This window comes from Miniopterus natalensis, chromosome 2 (assembly GCF_054644295.1).
Source record: "Miniopterus natalensis isolate mMinNat1 chromosome 2, mMinNat1.hap1, whole genome shotgun sequence".
Taxonomy (NCBI): domain Eukaryota; kingdom Metazoa; phylum Chordata; class Mammalia; order Chiroptera; family Miniopteridae; genus Miniopterus; species Miniopterus natalensis.
Window position 1 is genome coordinate 35930392 of NC_142082.1, and position 19275 is coordinate 35949666.

The 19275-nt window shown below is 39.2% G+C and overlaps 1 protein-coding gene across 7 annotated transcripts in view; it reads left to right on the top strand.

Moving 5' to 3' along the window:
- The window catches only part of DOCK9 (dedicator of cytokinesis 9), a 255149-nt gene that overhangs the window by 159810 nt on the left and 76064 nt on the right, over nt 1–19275 (top strand). For 6 of the 7 annotated variants that reach the window (XM_016203826.2, XM_016203830.2, XM_016203831.2 and 3 more), the window contains exons 10-20: nt 3327–3401; nt 4679–4819; nt 5035–5238; nt 5626–5748; nt 9271–9353; nt 10105–10227; nt 16080–16159; nt 16239–16426; nt 16550–16615; nt 17792–17884; nt 18889–19012. In XM_016203826.2, the coding sequence (XP_016059312.2) occupies nt 3327–3401; nt 4679–4819; nt 5035–5238; nt 5626–5748; nt 9271–9353; nt 10105–10227; nt 16080–16159; nt 16239–16426; nt 16550–16615; nt 17792–17884; nt 18889–19012 (1300 nt within the window). The remainder of the gene's footprint in view (nt 1–3326; nt 3402–4678; nt 4820–5034; nt 5239–5625; nt 5749–9270; nt 9354–10104; nt 10228–16079; nt 16160–16238; nt 16427–16549; nt 16616–17791; nt 17885–18888; nt 19013–19275) is intronic. The other variant, XM_016203829.2, reaches the window with a different exon arrangement.

Here is a 19275-nt window from a genome sequence, read left to right on the forward strand (position 1 = left end):
TTTTCTTCGTTTTCCTCTCCTTTTTCTCCATACTGAACTGAAAGTATTAGATGGGTATGGATCGGATGGCAGCGACAGGATTTGGAGAAGAGCCAGTCCAGTTCTTCCTACCTCCACAATATGAACTGACCACAGGTTATTTTAAGAGCAGAGCTGGTTTCTGTCACTTTGAGAAGTGCTGGATGGCACAGTCTGTGGGATGTTTGTTTTTTTACAGTTATATTTTGTAGGCCTTTAGATTGTGAGAGTACATATTACAGGAATTTATTTTGTTTTTACTAAAATTTAAGTAAATATAAATGCACTTGCTATAACAAGTAAAAAATATCCAAAGTTATATAAAGAAAAGTTAATCTTTTCCCTCATCTTCCATCACCACAATCCTGAGAGCACCTATGTTATTAACCTGTTGTAATTCTTCTTTCACCAAACCAATTGCTCATAGAAACATACACACATATGTAGTGTTTTTAATGATTTTTAAAAAATATGCTCATGATCTATATGTTACTCTGCAATTTGTTCTATCACTTAAAAACCTTTCATAGCTGCCTCTGGATCTAGTTTATTCATTTTCATAGCTGCATAATATTCCAGATATGGTTATCGCACACTTTATTTCACCATCTCCCTGTTTACAAACATTCAGGTTATTTTCAGTTTTTAGCCTCTACAGACAGTACACAATAAACATTATAACATATTTATGAGCTTAAATACGTGTACTCTTATTCCGCTTTGAGAAGTGGAATTTGCTTTTATCTCTCTCATTGCAGAGCTGTCAGTGTAAGTGTATGTAAGGTGCATTATAAGCTCTTAGGTTATTTTTACTTCAAAAGTTGTCCCTTTCCCCTTAAGTGGCTTCTCCAGTGACCACTATATCTCTTGGACGTTAGTGCAAACATCAGAATGCTTTGAGTCTATTTTTGGCTAGTTGTTGGTTTTTTTTCTTTTAGTGTGTCTGCATCTCTGCTTGTCCTCTAACTGTATGGAGCTCACGGCAGTCATTCTTTGTTCATTTCTCGTGTCCTAGCACAGTCAGCTTGAGACAACAGCATCTTTCAGAAAGGCAGTGGGAATCGCATCCACACTGAGAACCCATCGCTCTGCTCCAGTGTCTGAGATGAGAGCATTCACCTTTGTTGAAGGACTCAAGCAGAAATTCAGGAGTGGGATGCGTTACTGCTGGTGGTGGCCCCTAGCACCTTGTACTGATGTTTTTGTTTGGAAACATAGCTCTGTACAAAGTAAAGCAAATTCTTTGAGCTAAATTAAGTAGATTCTAAATACACATGTTCTGGCTCTATTGATATGAAAAATTAGGAAAGGTGATAGGAGCCTGCCTCAGCCACAGGCACATGTTTTTACTCAGAAATGAAAATGGAGTCCAGGGAGGCAAAGTACCCTGCTCAAATTCACACCGCTAGTTAATGACTGAACCACAACTAGAATCCAGTTTCTTAGTATTCCAGTGTCATTTCATTCTGCTAGACCTATAGACAGTTGGTTAAATACAGTGATCATAGAATTTGGGTCATTGCTAAGAACCTGTTATAACAGCTACATGCCTGAGAAAATGAAGGCAATGCTCAATTTCTCATTAAGCATGATCAGAAATGTAATAATAGACCTTGTTCAGCCACCAGCATAGAGGCTGTCACTGTAGCTGTCACTGACCCATCACATGTGACATGTGATGTGACATGTGACTTGTGGTCTTTGCAGAAAGGAGCACATGAGAAAGGGCATTCTCTTCTGACTATAGATTTATAAATTTCACCATTGAGATTGAGAGAAATAAGAAGAACAGGATCTAGATTAGAGGTGCCATGTGTGGGAAATAATGTTGTTAGAGATGACTTCTGTCTTGTGGATATCTTAGAAGCTTCTCCTTTCTGTTCCCAAATCCCACTTCTCCAGCCCCCTGTCTCTGCCACCATATGTCTGTTTCCCTCAATGGTCTCTCTTCTCCAAGTCTGTGATTCCAGCCTTCATCCCTGGCTGTCCTCAAGTTCCAGCTCTCTAGCTGTCTACTGGATGTTTCCAGTTGGAAATCCCACAGGCATCTCCAAACTCGAATTTACCACCTTCTCCACAGACTTGCTCTTGGTCCTGAATTATCTCTCTCAGTTACTAGCTTGCCCAGTCAGCAGGGTTCTCAACTAGGAATGTGAAATTTGTATGGGGCTTGCTGTGACACTCAGAGGCAGTTGTAATAACCCAGGAGAGACCAGGTGGCCTCTTAGTCTTTCCCCTTTTAATCTATTTCCTCAGTCCTACCTGAGTCATGCTTCTAAAATGCAGAACTGGTTATTGTATTCCCTTGCTTAAAATATTGCAGGATTTTTTTTGGATTTTGAATGAAATCCTCAGTCCTTAACATACAAATTCTAGACTCTTTTTTTTTTTTTACTGTTTTCATTATGTACAAACATTCAGTCATAAATGATTTGGTAACTGCTCAGGTATGACTTGCCTCTTTGTATCTGCAGTACCTCTTCCTAGAATGCCCTTTTCTCCTTTCCTGCCTAATGTTCTGGTCCTTTAAGTTGGGCGCCTTTTCCTGGCTGCCTCTCCTGGTTCAGGTTAGCTGTCACTGTCCCTTATGCTTTCTTTTGCCATTCTTATTGCCTGTTTATATTCTGTCTTCCCAGCTAGTGTCCTTGGGGGTGGAGACTTTGTTTCATTCATGTTTGTGTCCGTAGTGCCTGATACATAATAAGTGCTCAATAAATATGTGTTTAATGAATCAGCAATGCCCCCTCCCTGCCACTGACACCTGTGGCTATCCTTCAGTGTCTGCCATAGTTTTCTCTTTCCTGCCATTCAAAATATATTCCTTTCTCTTCTGTTGCTTGTACTTTCAGGCTTAAGTGAACCCTAAATTTTTCTACCATCTGGGCTCATTTTCACATTCAGGATCTCTCCATGGTGTGCATCTTCTTCATTCAGCCTAAAATGTTTGTTTTCCTCCTTTTCGCTATCTAAATTCTTGCAAAGCCTGGCCCCTATTCCATTGCATTATGAAGCCTTTCTTGATAGCAATGCTTAATTATTCTCTTTTGCTTTCTTTGTATTGCATTTGACTCTCTAATTGATTGTCAGCTTCATAAGGGCAAGGGTCAGGTATTAATCTCTTTTCCTCTGACAACACTCCCACTGTGTGCTGTTCCTGACATGCAGCTCGCTCCCCAAGCTGAGGGTAGAATCTTCTGGCAGGCAGCCTGGCTCTTCAGGAAGGGGCAGCTTTCAAACACACTCGGCCACCCCTGTAAGAAAATGGGTTATTTTTAAATCTAATTTATATTTTTTGTTTATCTGATCAGAGTACCCGAGATGCAGAAATCAAATTGAAAAGTGAAAGCCGAGTTAAACTTTTTCACTTGGACCCAGATGCCCAGGTAAGAACTGTTTTAATGTTTAAAGTTTCAAACTAAGTTCAGGAAAGGAACCTTGGACAGATTATTTATTTCTTTATGTCTTGTTTTATTTTTGATTGACAAGCAATATAACAACACTATAGAAAATTCAAGGGGTAGAGGAAAAATAAAAACAACCTGTAATCTCATCACCACAGCACAAACATTGTGAAAATTTATATTCAATTGATGAAAATCGAGAGAAATTTATCCAAGGACATTCTCAGACATTTATACTTTACCCCATAAAATAATAGTCAGAAAATAACAAGCATCGCTGCAGATGCCCAGTAAACAGTGATTATTTCCTGACTATCCCAAAGTCAGCCTCAAGTACAAGCCTTGCAGTGCAGTCGATCCACATCTGTGTCCCAACAAAATCCAAGTCGTGGCGTGGCTAGGACCACCAGGGCTGCCACAGATAGGGAGTTTCTGGAGGCAGTGGTTCTGCAGTACTTCCTTCTGTATTTTTTCCTCTTCATGTGTGGTCTTTTTTTTATAGAACTTCTTTTCCCCACTTAACTTGAATAATAAATGGTTTTCTATGTCTCTTCACAGACTTCATAACCCTATATATATTTTTGCTTTTTGACAGTTTTTTTACTTGTGATAAAATATACATAACATGAAATTTACCATTTTAACCCTTTTTCAAGTGTGAAGTTTAGTAATTAAAAACATTTACAATGCTGTGCAACCATCACCACTATCCATTTCCAGAACATTTTCATCATCCCAAACAGAAACTCTTTACCCATTAAACAGTCACTTCCCTATTCCTCCTTCCCCTCACCCCTAGTAACCTCTACTCCACCTTCTGTCTTTGTGAATATGCCTATTTTAAGGACTTAATATATATGTGAAATCATATAATATTTGTCCTTCTGTGCCTGGCTTATTCCATGTAGCATAATATTTTCAAAGTCCAACCATGTGGTAGCACGTGTCAGAATTTTACTTCTTTTTGTGGCTAAATAATATTCCATTGTATGTATATATCCCATTTGGTTTATCCATTCATCTGTTGATGGGCACTGAGTTGCTCATAACCATAATTTTTAAGCTCTGTATGATAATCCATTAAGTAGATATGCCATCATTTTTTAACCATTATAATAAACTATATAAACTTATAAAACAGTATTGTGAGTAATGGTGTATATGGCTTTTCCATATGGCAGTTTCCTTAGGGTGCATTTATTATGGGATTTTTTTTAATGTGAGCATAATGTATTTATATGTTTACTTTTTTTTAAAAGAAGCTTGACTTCCCATCAGCTGAACCAGAAGTGAAGCCATTTGAAGAGAAGTTTGGGAAGAGAATTCTTGTCAAGTGCAATGATCTGTCTTTCAATCTGCAGTGCTGTGTTGCCGAAAATGAAGAAGGACCCACTACAAATGTAATTTTTCTTAAAGATTTCTAAAAAACGGAGGTTTAAGGAGGTACAATGTTTAGATCAGGATGTGGGGGCTCGTTTAGCCTGCTGGGACAGGATGTTTGTGACAAAGGATGGATATTGAGGCTATTTCTCTTTAGCAGTTAATTTATAGCAACATGTCCAGTAATTTATTCTTTGAGCCATAGTGATGGCCTGGATTGTTTTGTTTTGTTCAGGTCGAGCCTTTCTTTGTTACCCTCTCCCTGTTTGACATCAAGGACAACCGGAAGATTTCTGCCGATTTCCACGTGGACCTGAACCATTTCTCAGTGAGGCAGATGCTGGCCACCACGTCCCCGGCTGTGATGAATGGCAGCGGGCGGAGCTCGCCCGCGCTTCAGGACATCCTTCATGAAGCCGCCATGCAGTATCCGAAGCAGGTAGGGGGCCTGAGCCCACCAGTCATGCTACTAAGACTTACTTTACACATGCTGTGGAAATACATAGGGACTTTGTAATGTATAACTGGGGAGAGACTGTTGACTATATTGACAGCTTATCTAATTAGGCAGTAAAAGCAAGCTGAGAGAAGTGGTTTTGGATTTCTCATTCCTTTTTTCTAAACTTTCTGCTAGTTGCCTCCCCCACCAAAAAGCCTATTTGAACAGATGATGAACTATTGATCAGTTAACAAGTTTGGCACTGGGTGCTTCTTAATAGCTAAATGGTTTCACCCTTCTTTGCTGCTTTAGAACCTTTAATGTTCATGGGATTTGTTTAATGTGGCTGTGAATTCTACTTACTGAAGAAAATGTTTTGTCCCCTAGGGAATATTTTCAGTCACGTGTCCTCACCCAGATATATTTCTCGTGGCTAGAATTGAAAAGGTCCTTCAGGGGAGCATCACGCATGGCGCTGAGCCTTACATGAAAAGTTCAGACTCTTCTAAGGTAGGGATGACTTTTATGCTTTGTGAAGGTAAATAGCAATCGGGAGAAAGTGCTCTCTGATGAAGTAGAAATGCTTAAAGAAGTCAAAATTAAACCATATATATATTTCAGAAGATGTAGACTACTGTACATAGGTTTACTCTTATATTTAATCTTATGTGTTCAATTTTCAGTGAAAAGTAGTCCTATGTGTCAATAAAATGCTTCATTTGGCTGGACTATCCTGATACCTTGAAATAATTTGCAGAGGATTTATCAGCTTAATAGTAAACTTTCTGTCATTACAAGGTTCATATATTATATTCAGCTAAAATTATTTCACTTGATGTCTCTCTCAGGTTCTGGAATTATATTTGGGTCCATTTACACTTAAATACGAGACTGAGACTAGGAGACAATCTGGCTCAGATGGTGTGGCCAGTAGGATTGGTGGTTCGGGTCTACTTGTGTTTTGTCAGATAGGACAGGGTTATGGTGGCAGAGGTAGTGTGACCTTAAATAGAAGAGGGAAGGGAAACATAGAGGATGTATGTTTGGTAAATGTGCAAAGTACTGTTCATTACCTGTGGAATGTGTAGGTGTGGACATACCATAAAATTACGGATTATTAGAAATCATCTAGTCCAAGACCTCCTTTCACATTCAGAAGATTGAGGTTTACAAAGGTTTATTTATTTACCTGCTTAGTGTCCCACAGCTAGAGTGGCCAAAGGACACTTGACTGTCACTTGCCAGCACATTGAGCTACCTGTTTAGAGCAAGCTGTTGAGTACTATCCCTGCCAGTTGTACAGTTTTATTGTTTTTTAAAAATTTGGATAAGTGGTCATTTGAAGATTGCCCTGATATAGGAGGGGACACCTCAGAGGCTCTAACAGGAGGTTTGCTGAGCTAACTCAGTTTCCTCTCTTCCTTTCTGTGGTCACCCATACATCACAAGTGTGTCCACCAGGACACAGGATGTTCCTCAAAGAACAGGCTCTAGGAATCAGAAGTGTAAGTGCTGAGCACCTAATTAGCCTGGATACTTTGGATAAATCATGTCACCTCTCTGGGCCTCAGATGTTTAATCCGTAGTTGAGGGATAATATTGCTACCTGCCCCTGCCTTCCTCTCAGGGACAGTGCTAGGATCATACAGATCCTGTACAAGACAATGCTGATATGGACTCCACGAACCACTGACCATGCAGGACCTCGGTATCCTTTATTATACCCCCAGTCAAGTAAAAGCCCGTTTACCCAGGCTCATTGCTTCAAACAGTGTGTGTTTCTGGCTGATAAAAGCTAATTAAAGTTTGGTCTCTGGAGAGAAGCTGTTTTATTTTTTAAATCATGTCTGTAAAACTGTGGATGAGAGTTCTTTTAGCTCTTTGATGTTTTGATTAATAATCAATGAAGGCCCAAGATAAGATCTACTCCCCCGACTGTGCATGCAACACATTTCCAAGGCCCAGACGCACCGACTTTGCTATTTCTGTGTGCCACATGCACAGTTTGAAATGTGAAAGCTCACATTGGTACAGAAACCACGTGTCATTGTGGACTAGATGTTACACTCCACACTCCCAAGTGTCCATTGAGCATCTGCTGATGTCTCCTGTTTCTTCATCACTTATGGGATGTAAAGCTCAGCCATGTGCACATTTTTCCATTTATTCACACCTCCAAAGCAGTAAATTAAAGCAGAGATTAAGATTCAACCATCTTACATCGGAATAGAAGGTTTGGCAGAGAGATGACAGAGGGATATTTTTTCCCCCTCTGTGTATAAAAATTGCCTCCTCATGTTTTCCAAGATGGTCTAGAACATCTTTTGGAGGAAATTTTTATGAAAAGTCTCTGTAGGCCCATCGCAAACAGATTTTAAAAAAAAAAAAAAAAAAAAAAAGGAGAAGGAAGGGAGGGAGGAAGGGAGGAAGGGAGGAAGGGAGGAAGGGAAGAAAGGAATAAATAAACCCAAAGGGCAAAAATGAGTTTCTCACTCTGTCACATACATAATTATGTTCCATTTGCACCCTTGGGAAGTCTGAGGGCTCAGTCCTCGTTCACTGCAGGGAAGAGTGAAACTTACTTAAAGCCTTGTATTTTAGCTTTAAATTTATGCAAATGTTCCATTTTACTCCACGACATAGTCATTATTGTTAAACCTCAGAATAATAGTTTCCACCATAATTGCCACTCCAGGAAGTAGGCCATTTTACCCCATGACTTCAAACCTGAGTCTCTATTTGAACACACCCCACTTGAAGAAGAAAGGGAAGGACTAGATGAGCTCCTGACATCTATTTCAATCGAGATGTGTTTTCCAGTTCACTCATGAAGGCAGCAATTCCCACAGCATGATTATGGTAGAATCCTAATGTTTTGTAATGAAAAGTATAAACCAAGCCCTTCATTTTTTAGTTATGGAAAGTGGAACCTAGAGAGGTGTAATGGCCTATAGATTCACACACCTGGCTTGGAGACAGGCAGCTCTATTATTCTACTCCTGAGTCTTCTAGATGAGCGCTTCTCAAACCCAGACCCAGTGCACACAGGTCACTGGACGTCTGGTCAGGTGCAGGTTCTAACCCAGGAAGTCGGGGGTGGGGTCTGGGACCCTGATTCCTCACAGGTTCCCAGGTGATGCTGATGCTGCCGCTCTGCAGAACACAGACTGGTTCACACGAGCTAGATTACTCCCCAAAATTGGTTTGTCTTGGATATACTTAAGTAATGTAAATGACCCTTCAACACATCACTCTGGCTGAAGTAGACTTTGCATTGGTAACAATGCCATATCCCAGTACAAGCAATTTTGGGAAAATTAAGTGTCATTTTCTTTAGCAATTGGGGTATAGTTGGTTAATAGACCTGCCATGTGTACATCTTAAGCCAAAAGCAAATCTGCTTCACTGTGTACTATAGGGTTAATCAGTCAACCCACAAAAAGGCAAAACTGGTCATTAGGAAGTGAAAATAGCAGAATTTATACTTAGAAAGAAAATATATAGAAATTGAAAACCTTGCACTAACAAGTCATCACCTATAATGTTTTAATAATTACTATTTATCCCCAAGTTGTGGGATTCTGCACAAGCCAGTACATATTAGGAGCTGTGAGAGCTTAGTATTTTCATTAATGTACTCATTTAAACTCTAGTAATGCAATATATTTTGGTATGAATACCAAGTATTATTAATTATTGATAACTCAATGAACTTATAAGTAGCCCTTAATCGTAAAAACTAGGAAAGCCTATGATGTGGCATAGTTGTTGCCTGTGAAAGCAACATTTTAGGTAAGAAAGGACATAACATTTTGGAAACAGTCTTTATTCTATATTTGTTGAAAATCACTGCTAGAGAATTCATTAAACAGCGTACTCTGTGCTGAGTGTCAATCCAGCCGTATTTATTACAGCCAAGTGTGCTTTTGTATCTGATACTACAGTAAAAGCTTGTGATGATGGATGGCTCTTTAGATGGTAATTCTCCTGTCAGTGGGATGCAGCATCTCATGGCTTTATTCTGTCTTCAAGGTTGCTCAGAAGGTGCTGAAGAATGCCAAGCAGGCATGCCAAAGACTAGGACAGTACCGGATGCCATTTGCTTGGGCAGCAAGGTAAGAAAAACATCTTTTATACCTTTGATATAGATGTAGATAGATGTAGATAGATGATAGATGATGATAGATGATAGATAGATAGATAGGTAGATGATAGATAGATAGATGATAGATAGATAGATAGATAGATAGATAGATAGATAGATAGATAGATAGATAGATAATAGATAGATAGATAGATAGATAGATAGATAGATAGATAGATAGATAGATAGATAGATGATAGATAGATAGATAGACAGTCTTATAGACCAACCTATTCTTTTTATTGCCCAGAGACAAAGAGGATTTGAATGTGTAAAGTTAAAAAGTAAATAAGCCCCATATCTGAATACTCACTCACTAGAGTCACAGAAAGGAAAGGTGCTGGTTGGAGGGTAGCTCTGTGGAATGGCGGGGTGAACGGGAATGTTTGTTGCAGAGCTGATATTCCAGGTTCCAGCTGGGAGTGGGGTGACAGCCCAGTGAGGTCTGCAGATTCTCTTTATTTTGTGATCTCTGCTTCTTAAGCATTTCACTGTGTATGTTGTTTCCTAAGCACAGACCGTTTGCTGGAAATGTTTTCTATGTAAATTGAGTTAGTTGTGTTCATCCTCATAAATATCTTCCATGTTTTTAGATAATGAGATTTCTGTTAGCTACAGCCAATGGAATAATAATTAGTCTTCACATAGAAACCAGAATTAAGTTGTGGATTTATTTTGGTCTTTTGGAAACTCAGTTTAGAAGTGTTGTTTTGCTACTTCAGGACATTGTTTAAGGATACATCTGGAAACCTTGACAAGAATGCCAGATTCTCTGCTCTCTACAAGCAAGACAGCAACAAGCTCTCCAATGATGACATGCTCAAGTTACTTGCAGACTTTCGGAAGTGAGTCTCTAGGCCTTACTTTTTCCACATCTGAAAAATAGAAGTTGTTTGGTGGGGAGGGAGGAAGTAGGAGCAGTCTTTTAAATTGCTCCACTCAAACATCATGGGCCATGTTGGTTGAGCATGGACCTTACCCCAAGTCCTTGGGAAGGAAGAGAGGGTTTGACACTGGAAGAGTAACCTGTTTAGTTTGAATTCTGTAAAGGATGTTATTGTTGGTTCTGTCAAGGGTGGGTTGAGGTTAGAGATGAACCTAGGAAAGAAGGAGACAGTTGAGGAACCTTTGCAGGAGGTGGCAAGGGCTTTAGCAAAGCCACTGCAAGGGGAAACAGGAAGAAGGCAACTGATTCAAGTTATGTCAGAGATGCCCAGTTACTGGGTCTTGGTTTCCTGACTGGGTGTTAGGCTGGAAGGAGAGAGAAATGGGTGGTAGTCTCAGATAAATAAGTCCCAGCTTTCTGACTTACACAGTGGAGTGACTTGTGGTACTATTAGCTGAATGGGAGGATAACTTATATAGTACTTATTGTTTATAAGCATAGTTCTAAATGTTTTATATATATTAATGAGTGTATTAGTTTCTTAGGGCTGCCATAACAAAGCACCACAAACTGGGTGGCCTAAAACAATGGAAATTTATTCTCTCACAATTCTGCAGGCTAGAGTTCAAAATCAAGGTGTTGGCAGGGCCCACTCCCTCCCTCTGAGATCTCTAGGGCAGGGTCCTTCCCTGCCTCTTCCAGTCTCTGGTAGCCCCAGGTATCCCTTGGCTTGTGGCAGCGTAACTCCAAACTCTGCTTCTGTCTTCACAGGGCTGGCTTCCTGTGTGTCTGTCTAAACTTCCTTCTTGTAAGAACACGTCATATTAGATTAGGGCCACCCTAGTGACTTCATCTTCACTTAATTACATCTGCAAAGACCCTATTTCTAAATAAGGTCACATTTATAGGTACTAGGGTAAGGATTTAAACATATCTTTTTGGGAACACAACTCAACCCATAACAATGTGGTAAAGAGGTTGAGCAATGATGGAAGGCTGAGAATCTGCTGTTATCTATTCTATCATAAGGAGTTCATTTCTGAACTTATAAAAACTGATTTCCTCTGCTAAGGATGTAGGTTTTAGAATTTTTCTGGGAGAATTCGAGAATGAGAAAGAAGTAAAGGTATTAAAAGATAATGAGATGAAAACAATGGCCAAGAGCCAGCCGCTAACTATTCTATACCATAGGAAACCTTTCAGTCTTTTTTTAAAAATGTCTATCAAAGTAACAATATCAGCTTGCCTAGAACTCAGGAATGGCTGGTTAGCTTTCTTTCACTTCATTTTCACCATTTTCTTACTATAAACCTTTACTTATTTATAGTGAGAAATATATTGTCACAGATAATGTGTGTCATACAGTAATTATTGTCATATTTTTATCTGAGTTCCAGGAAACTTTTAGCCTTACTCATAGAATAAAAAGTTGTTTTTTGAAAACACCAGTTACCTTTAGTTAAGTAGATTACAACTTTCCCTCACTGGACTGCCTTGCAATTCTCAATAATCATGATGTAGGTCTTACATGTACTCACTTAGGAAGATGAACACCTTATATTGTTAAGGAGGAGAAATTGTATCTAATATGACCTCTTTTGAAAAGAAAGTATTTTATATATATGTATTTTTGTATATAAATGAAGAAATGGGTACATAATTAGCTAATTGGGTGGAAAGATAGGTGTAAAAATAGTCTTATAGGCTATACATCAAACTGTTAGTTGTGATTATCTCTGAGGAATGGGTTTATGGGTGACTTTTCACTTTCCACTTTATAGCTTTTCATGATTTTATGTGGACATTTTTTATAACTAACATTTACTCTAATATTCTGACAAAACAAACAAGGAAGTTTTTCATACATGATGGAGGTTGGAAGCCATGTCTCAGGTTACTTCCTAGCTGAGAGCTGGAGGCTTCCCCTGCAGTGGCAGCTCTCGGGGAGTAGCCCCAGCTCTTGGATCTGGTTTCTTCAGTGGAGGCCAGAGGTGGGACTTTACCGGGTCTTTAATCAACAAGCAATCTGAGCCCAGAACCTGAGGCCAGGCAGCAAAGAGCACAGACCTTCACTGGTTCTGAGCATGTGGCACACCACCTCCCTCCTCCAACACGCACACCAGGCCTTCATGGGTGTGCTCAGCAGGAAGGATTTGTGGGAAGAGTGTGCTCCAGGTGGCCAGTAAGAGATGCAGAAACTTGATAGTAAAGATCCAATGCTATTGGCATCAGGGGGTACCACAGCACTCGGGGAGCAGCTGTCCTGCTCAATAGGAATCCGGAGAAACACCAGTGTCCACTGCCTGTGTTCTTCACAGTAGAGTTAGGGAAGGGGAGGATTCCCTTTTATTTTTATTTTTTAAACCTTAGCAGTGCTCTTTTTCTTTCCTCTTTCTTTTTTGACAAAGAATAATCTCATATCAGTGGCTTGGGCAGCAGCTTGAATCCAAAGCTGTTGTTTCTGCCCCCATGATTGTCTCAAAATGTCATTCAAGAGTGAGTGAGAGGGGATATCTGTAATACTTTCAACAATAAAGATAAAAAAAAAAAAAGAAAAGAATGGATGAGAAAAATTTTCTCAAGCTGCCCAGTCTTTAGAAGACAGCTGCCCAAACTCACGAGCCACTTCCGCCGTTCCCAGGGGATACCGTCCAAGATTTAGTAAGAAAACAATTCTGTCAGATGGTATTGCTGACATACATGCTCCAAGAAGTATTTATCTAAGAAGAGAGACTTGGTATACACTTTACATTTATTTGATTTGCTCATGGTGATGTCTTTTCTCACTTCTGCAAAAAATCCGAAGGCATGAAGTATAAAAATAGAGTGTTTTCTTTAAAATGTAGACCTTTTGCCTGGCTGGGCGTGGCTCGGTTGAGCGTCGACCTAGGATCCAGGCGATCGGGGTTCGATTCCCGGTCAGGGTACGTGCCCGGCTTGCGGGCTGCAGCCGATCAATGACTCTTCCATTGATGTTTCTCTCTCTCTCTCTCTCCCTCTCCTTTCCTCTCTCTGAAATCAATAAAGATATTTAAAAATAAATAAATAAAATAAAATGAAGACCTTTTTAATGCTACCTTTGGGTAATTTAGGTAATAACACTGCTAGGGCTTTTGCATGAGACTGAAGTGTATGTGTTTATTTATACTTTATGTTCTTTGTCTCCACGTTTGACATTCTGATCTCCGTTTCCTTCTCGTTACCCTGCACTCAAACCAGGTGGGGCTACTTGCCTTTCTCTAAACCCACCGTATACTTTTACTCCACCATGCTTTGCTCTCTGCCTGAATTGTATTTCCTTTCTGCCCCATGAAGCAGCTACACACAAGTGACCAACACCTACAGCATATGCAGTTCCCTTCTGCTTCTGTCTGTCTGAGGCAACCTTACTCATCTTTTGAAGCCCAATCCGTAACTCACTCCCATGTTGGGAGACCTGGGCCAGGTCACTCTGTTTATCTGCTTGAGTCTCCTCTTCTTTTTAAAGGGGATCATAATGGCCCTGCCTCCTAGAACTGTGGTGGAAATAAATGAAAATACATGTCAGGTGATTTCTCACACTGTGTCATTCCCTATTCCTTCTCAATACCTCAGACCTCTGCCTTCCCTTGGAGGTTTATACAAACTCTGTGGAAATAGTTGCCATATGTCTCAGGTAGTTGACTGTATCTACCAGATTTTTGGGTTCTTAAGGTCAGGAGTCCTATCTTGTTTGTATTCTGTCCATGGTGCCTAATCTAGCGTGTGTTGTATCACATCCTAAGCACATGATAAATGCTGGTTCAAATTTCTCATAGACATAAATTCAGTGATTTTGTTTAAACAAAAGTATTTCAAATATCTTTCAATCACATATAAAATTTTTTTTAATCTTTTTTTTTAAATCCTCACCTGAGGATATTTTTCCATTGCTTTTCAGAGAGAGTGGAAGGGGGGGAGAGAGAGAGAGAGAGAGAGAAACATCGATGTGAGAGAGACATGTCAATTGGTTGCCTCCCGCACGCACCCTGACTGGGACTGGGATGGAGCCTGCAACCCAGGTACATGCCCTTGGCTGGAATCGAACCTGGGACCCTTCAGTTCTAGGGCCAGCATTCTAACCACTGAGCCAAACTGGCCAAGGCCACATATAAATTTTTTTAAGTGACACCTTTTGGGCATATTTCCCCTTACAAAATGCAATTAGAAGATTAGATTCACCACCAACAACAGATCCAAGCATGCCTACACTGCCAATTAGTCACATTAATGGGTCAATACAGGAAGTCGAGAAGAGAGCAGCTGACTGAAGAAACACAGACGTAGGGACACCAAATCTGTTGGCATGAGATGACTCTTTTCTCTGTGGGAATTGAGTCAGCAGGAATGTATGGACAGTGGGAAGAGAAAACCTTCCCTTTTCCTGGGAGAGTTTGAGCCTCATTCCTAGGTCTAGACACAGACAGAAGCAGTTCCCAAATTCCAGACACCCTACATGTGTCCACATCATTCATTTATTTAATCAGAACAGTTTTAGGATGGGTTTTCCTGCTTAACTGTTACAAGTTTGTAGAGAATATGTGCCCTTTTTAGCATCAATCAAACACTGATCTCAGTTATGAAATAATTTACTTTGTGTAGCACACATACATCATCATCATTTTGCAAATGCCCAGGAAAGAAGCAGAATTTTTGTTGTGAGATTTTGATGTCAATAAAACCCCTAACCCTTTGAAGTAGGTTTAAGATTATCCTTTAAGGCCTGGCCGGTTTGGTTCAGTGATTAGAGTGTCAGCCCACAGACCCAAGGTTTGATTCCCAGTCTGGGTCGGGGCATGTGGAGGATGCAACCAATCGATAGTCTCTCTTACATCCATGCCCCCCCCCACACATCTCCCCACCCCTCTCCTTCTTTCCTTTCTCTCTAAAAATAAAAAAATAATAAAAATTAAAAAAAAAACAGCTATCTATCCTTACCTGCCCAGGCCATACTGGGCCTGATCTGTGCAGTTCTGGGTGCCATGATATAAATGGGACCTTTTTTAGGAAAGACATGGCATTGGAGGCAGGTGCAAAAGTGCTGAGAATGGAAGACTTCAGAAAGCTGTTTATAGATGGTTGAAAGATGTTACCTAGGAAAACATAAGTTGATGAGAGGCGGTTTCAGGGAGGTGAATTTACCATGCTATGAGGAAGGGCAATCTGAGTGTTAACGTTTCCTTGTTACCAGGAAGGGCTGAAGCAGTAGCAGTGCTCATCAGGTACGTTATAGCGGAGATTCCTATATTGGACTGAGGCAGACAAAATAGAAACACCAGACATTTCATTGAATACCTGCTTGGTATCCAGCATTTTGCTAGACACTAGAGACTGAGATGACTTCTGGTTCTGAATTTTCATGATTCTGAATGAGCCAAGAATGTATGGTGAGATTGGAACGGTTCAGCAAAACTTTAACGTTTTGCTGATGTTATCTAGAATTTTGCTGTCCACCTCAGTCGCCACTGCCACAGGTGTCTCTTTAGCACTTGAAACACAGCAAGTGCAAACTGATATGAGCTGTAAGTGTAAAGTACACATCTGGTTTTGAATAGTTTGAATGAACTTTTTATACTGATTACTTATTGAAATAATAATATTTTGGATATAATGTATTCTTAAATAAATGTATTCTTAAAACTAATTTTACCTGTTACTTTTTAAAATGTGGCTACTAGAAAGTTTAAAACGACTTTGTGACTTGCTATTTCTCTGGGAAGTGCTGCTCTAGAATATAGGTTTTAGAGCTCACCTAACTTAAAAATGTTTGATTTTTCTCTTCTTTGTTTGTAGACCTGAGAAGATGGCTAAGCTCCCAGTGATTTTGGGCAATCTAGACATTACAATTGACAATGTTTCCTCAGACTTTCCTAGTAAGTGTAACTTCTGTGTAATAAACAGACAAAATTTTGTTTGGTTTTTACTTCAATTTGTTTGTTTTTAATTTTTCAGATTATATCAATTCATCATACATTCCCATAAAGCAATTTGAAACCTGTACAAAAACTCCAATCACGTTTGAAGTAGAGGAATTTGTGCCCTGTTCACCAAAACACACTCAGCCCTACACTATCTACAACAACCACCTTTATGTTTATCCTAAGTACTTGAAATATGACAGTCAGAAGTCTTTTGCCAAGGTGCGTGTAAAGATTGAGGTTTCATTTTTGGTATCAAACTCTCTTAGGTTTTGGCTTCTCATGTTCTTTTATAAATATTTATATATCCTGACTTTTTGTTTTCTTTTTTTCAATATGCTGCAGGCCAGAAATATTGCTATTTGCATTGAATTCAAAGATTCAGATGAAGAAGACTCTCAGCCTTTGAAGGTTTGTTTTTTATATATTTTCTCATTTTAATAATGCAGTTGTGTGATATGGCACAACTAAAGGAATTTGGCAGATTTCAATTGACACAAACACAAAAATACATAACATTACAACATATAACCACATATGCTGAACCTTACAGAATATGGAATAATTGAGTTCTTACTCCTAATTGACTATTTCTGTTTTGTTATACATTTTAGGGCTGAAGGTTTCTTATGCATGTTTAATTCTGTAAACATACTGTGCACCTGCTATGATCCAGGCATTGTATGCTAAGAATTATATTAGTAACATTGATAATAGAAATAGTAATAATAATAGGTTGACATTTATCAAATATTTATCAAATAATATACTATCAAATAATAGTATATTATTGATGTTTATTGAGTGTTTATAATATTTCAGGCTCTGCTCTTAGAGCCTTGTAGGTATTAAACTCCTTTAATTCTCATAACAGTCTTTTGAGTTAGGTACTATTATTATCTGCATTTTTTAGATGAGGAAATTAATACACAGAATTTAAATAAATTGCTTAGGGTCATACATTAGTGGAAATGATATTCAAACCCAGGCAATCTGGCTCCTGAGCCCAGATTCTTTACTGAAACTATGTGAAAATGACTTTGCAAGAAGGGAAGGAGACAAAGTTGTAAAGAACAATGCATTCTGGGTTTTACCCTCAAGAAACTTCATAGTTCGGTGGGAAAGACAGTTATGAGAGAAAAATGCTCCTGGCATACAGAAGGTACTGAAATGGTTTATTTTACAAAAATGAATAATTAGAACAGAAAAGTGCTGAAGGGACACAGAGGAAGGAGTTAATCACTTCTTGAAGGATGCATGGGAGTTTGCTCGGGACACATAGAAGGGAAAATCATTGGGACAGAGGGATTGCATGAGCAGAAGCATGGAAGTGTGAAAGGAAATAGTGGGCGAGGTCAGTTCAGAGCTACGACTCGGAGGGGTAGGAGGAGGGGAGGGGGAGGGCTGGGAGGTGAGCAAGAGGGTGAATTGGGCCCAGGAGTAAGCGGGTCTGGAGTCTCAGAGGCAGAAGTCCATCAGAGATGGTTAAGTTTATGCTGTAGTAGTGTTCTTTGCAACACATCTGAGTTTACTTTCTTACTCTATTCATTGAATGCTCGTGTTTCCCTTTGCTAACTCTTCTTTTAGTGCATTTACGGCAGACCCGGTGGGCCGGTGTTCACAAGAAGCGCCTTTGCTGCCGTTTTACACCACCATCAAAACCCAGAATTTTATGATGAGGTAAGTAAGGTTTTCAAGGGAAAACCCAGTTTAACTGGTTTTAAGGAAAATGCCAAGTTCTTTGCTTAGTAAAGCAAAATTCAAGAGAAGCTGCATACTATACTGAAATCACAGTGATAGAACTAAATGCTGAATTATTTATTTTACACAGTTTTTTCTAATTGTAAAAGTAATGTATTTATGGAAAAAGTAAAACTTGGAAAATGCAGATAATATAGAAAAGAAAAAGTTAAAACCTTCCTCTGTCACTACCACAATTAATAATTCTGACATAGTTTCTTTCAAATTCATACTTATATAGTTACGTTTGTTGGACCTTTCTTATAGTTAGGTTTTCTTATGTAAATGTTCCACCCTGGTTTTTCACCATGCCTTGGCTGTGTTAAATTAATGTAGTGATTTCTCTCATGTGTTTTCCAATTCCTTCTAGAATTGAAATATCGACTCTCCTTTGTTTGGTCAGTAATGTCTTAGTCTGTTTATGCTGCTATAACAAAATACCACAGACTGAGTGACTGATAAACAGCAAATATTTATTGCTTAGAGTTCTGGAGGCTGGAAGTCTGAGATCAGAGGCCAGCGTGATCAGGCGAGGGCCATCTTTTGGTTGCAGATTATCAGTTGTATTCTCATTGTGGAAAGGGCTAGGGAGCTCTGTGGGATCTCTTTTATATAAGAGCATTAATCCCATTTATGAGAGTTTCTCCCTCATGACCTACTCATCTTCAAAGGCCCCTATTTAATATCATCACCTTTGAGGGTTAGAATTTCAACATGTGAATTTGGGAGGGAGTTGGGGGGACACAGACATTCAGCCCATAATAGGATCCATTTCTTCCTTAGCACAGTTTACAGTCTCAGATTTCTTTGCCTGCAAATGTTACTATCAGTTTGGAGACCAAATGCACACTTAGGCCCTGGGTGATGCGTAGTGTGGCTGCTTTCACCAAGAAATTTTGTTGTTTTGGAATATTATAAAAATTGTTATTTTGTCTTCCTTGCAGATTAAAATAGAATTGCCCACCCAGCTACATGAAAAGCACCACTTGTTGTTCACATTTTTCCATGTCAGCTGCGACAATTCAAGTAAAGGAAGCACAAAGAAGAAGGATGTTGTTGAAACACAAGGTTTGAAATTTCATCATTCTTTGATTGTCTGTAACTTACACGTTAGGCTCTTAAATTGTATTTTGATCTGAATTTGCATCCTTTTGCAAAGGACTTTTTAGATGATGTTTGTGAAGGTAGCATGTCTGGCTTGTATATGTAATTTTCTATAAAAGATAAGTTTAGAATTCTAACCCCAAAGGAGTCAGAGTACATTGTAGACTATATTCAGGATCTTTTCAATTTCTTAACCCTGATTGATATTGACAGTTCTTACAGATCTG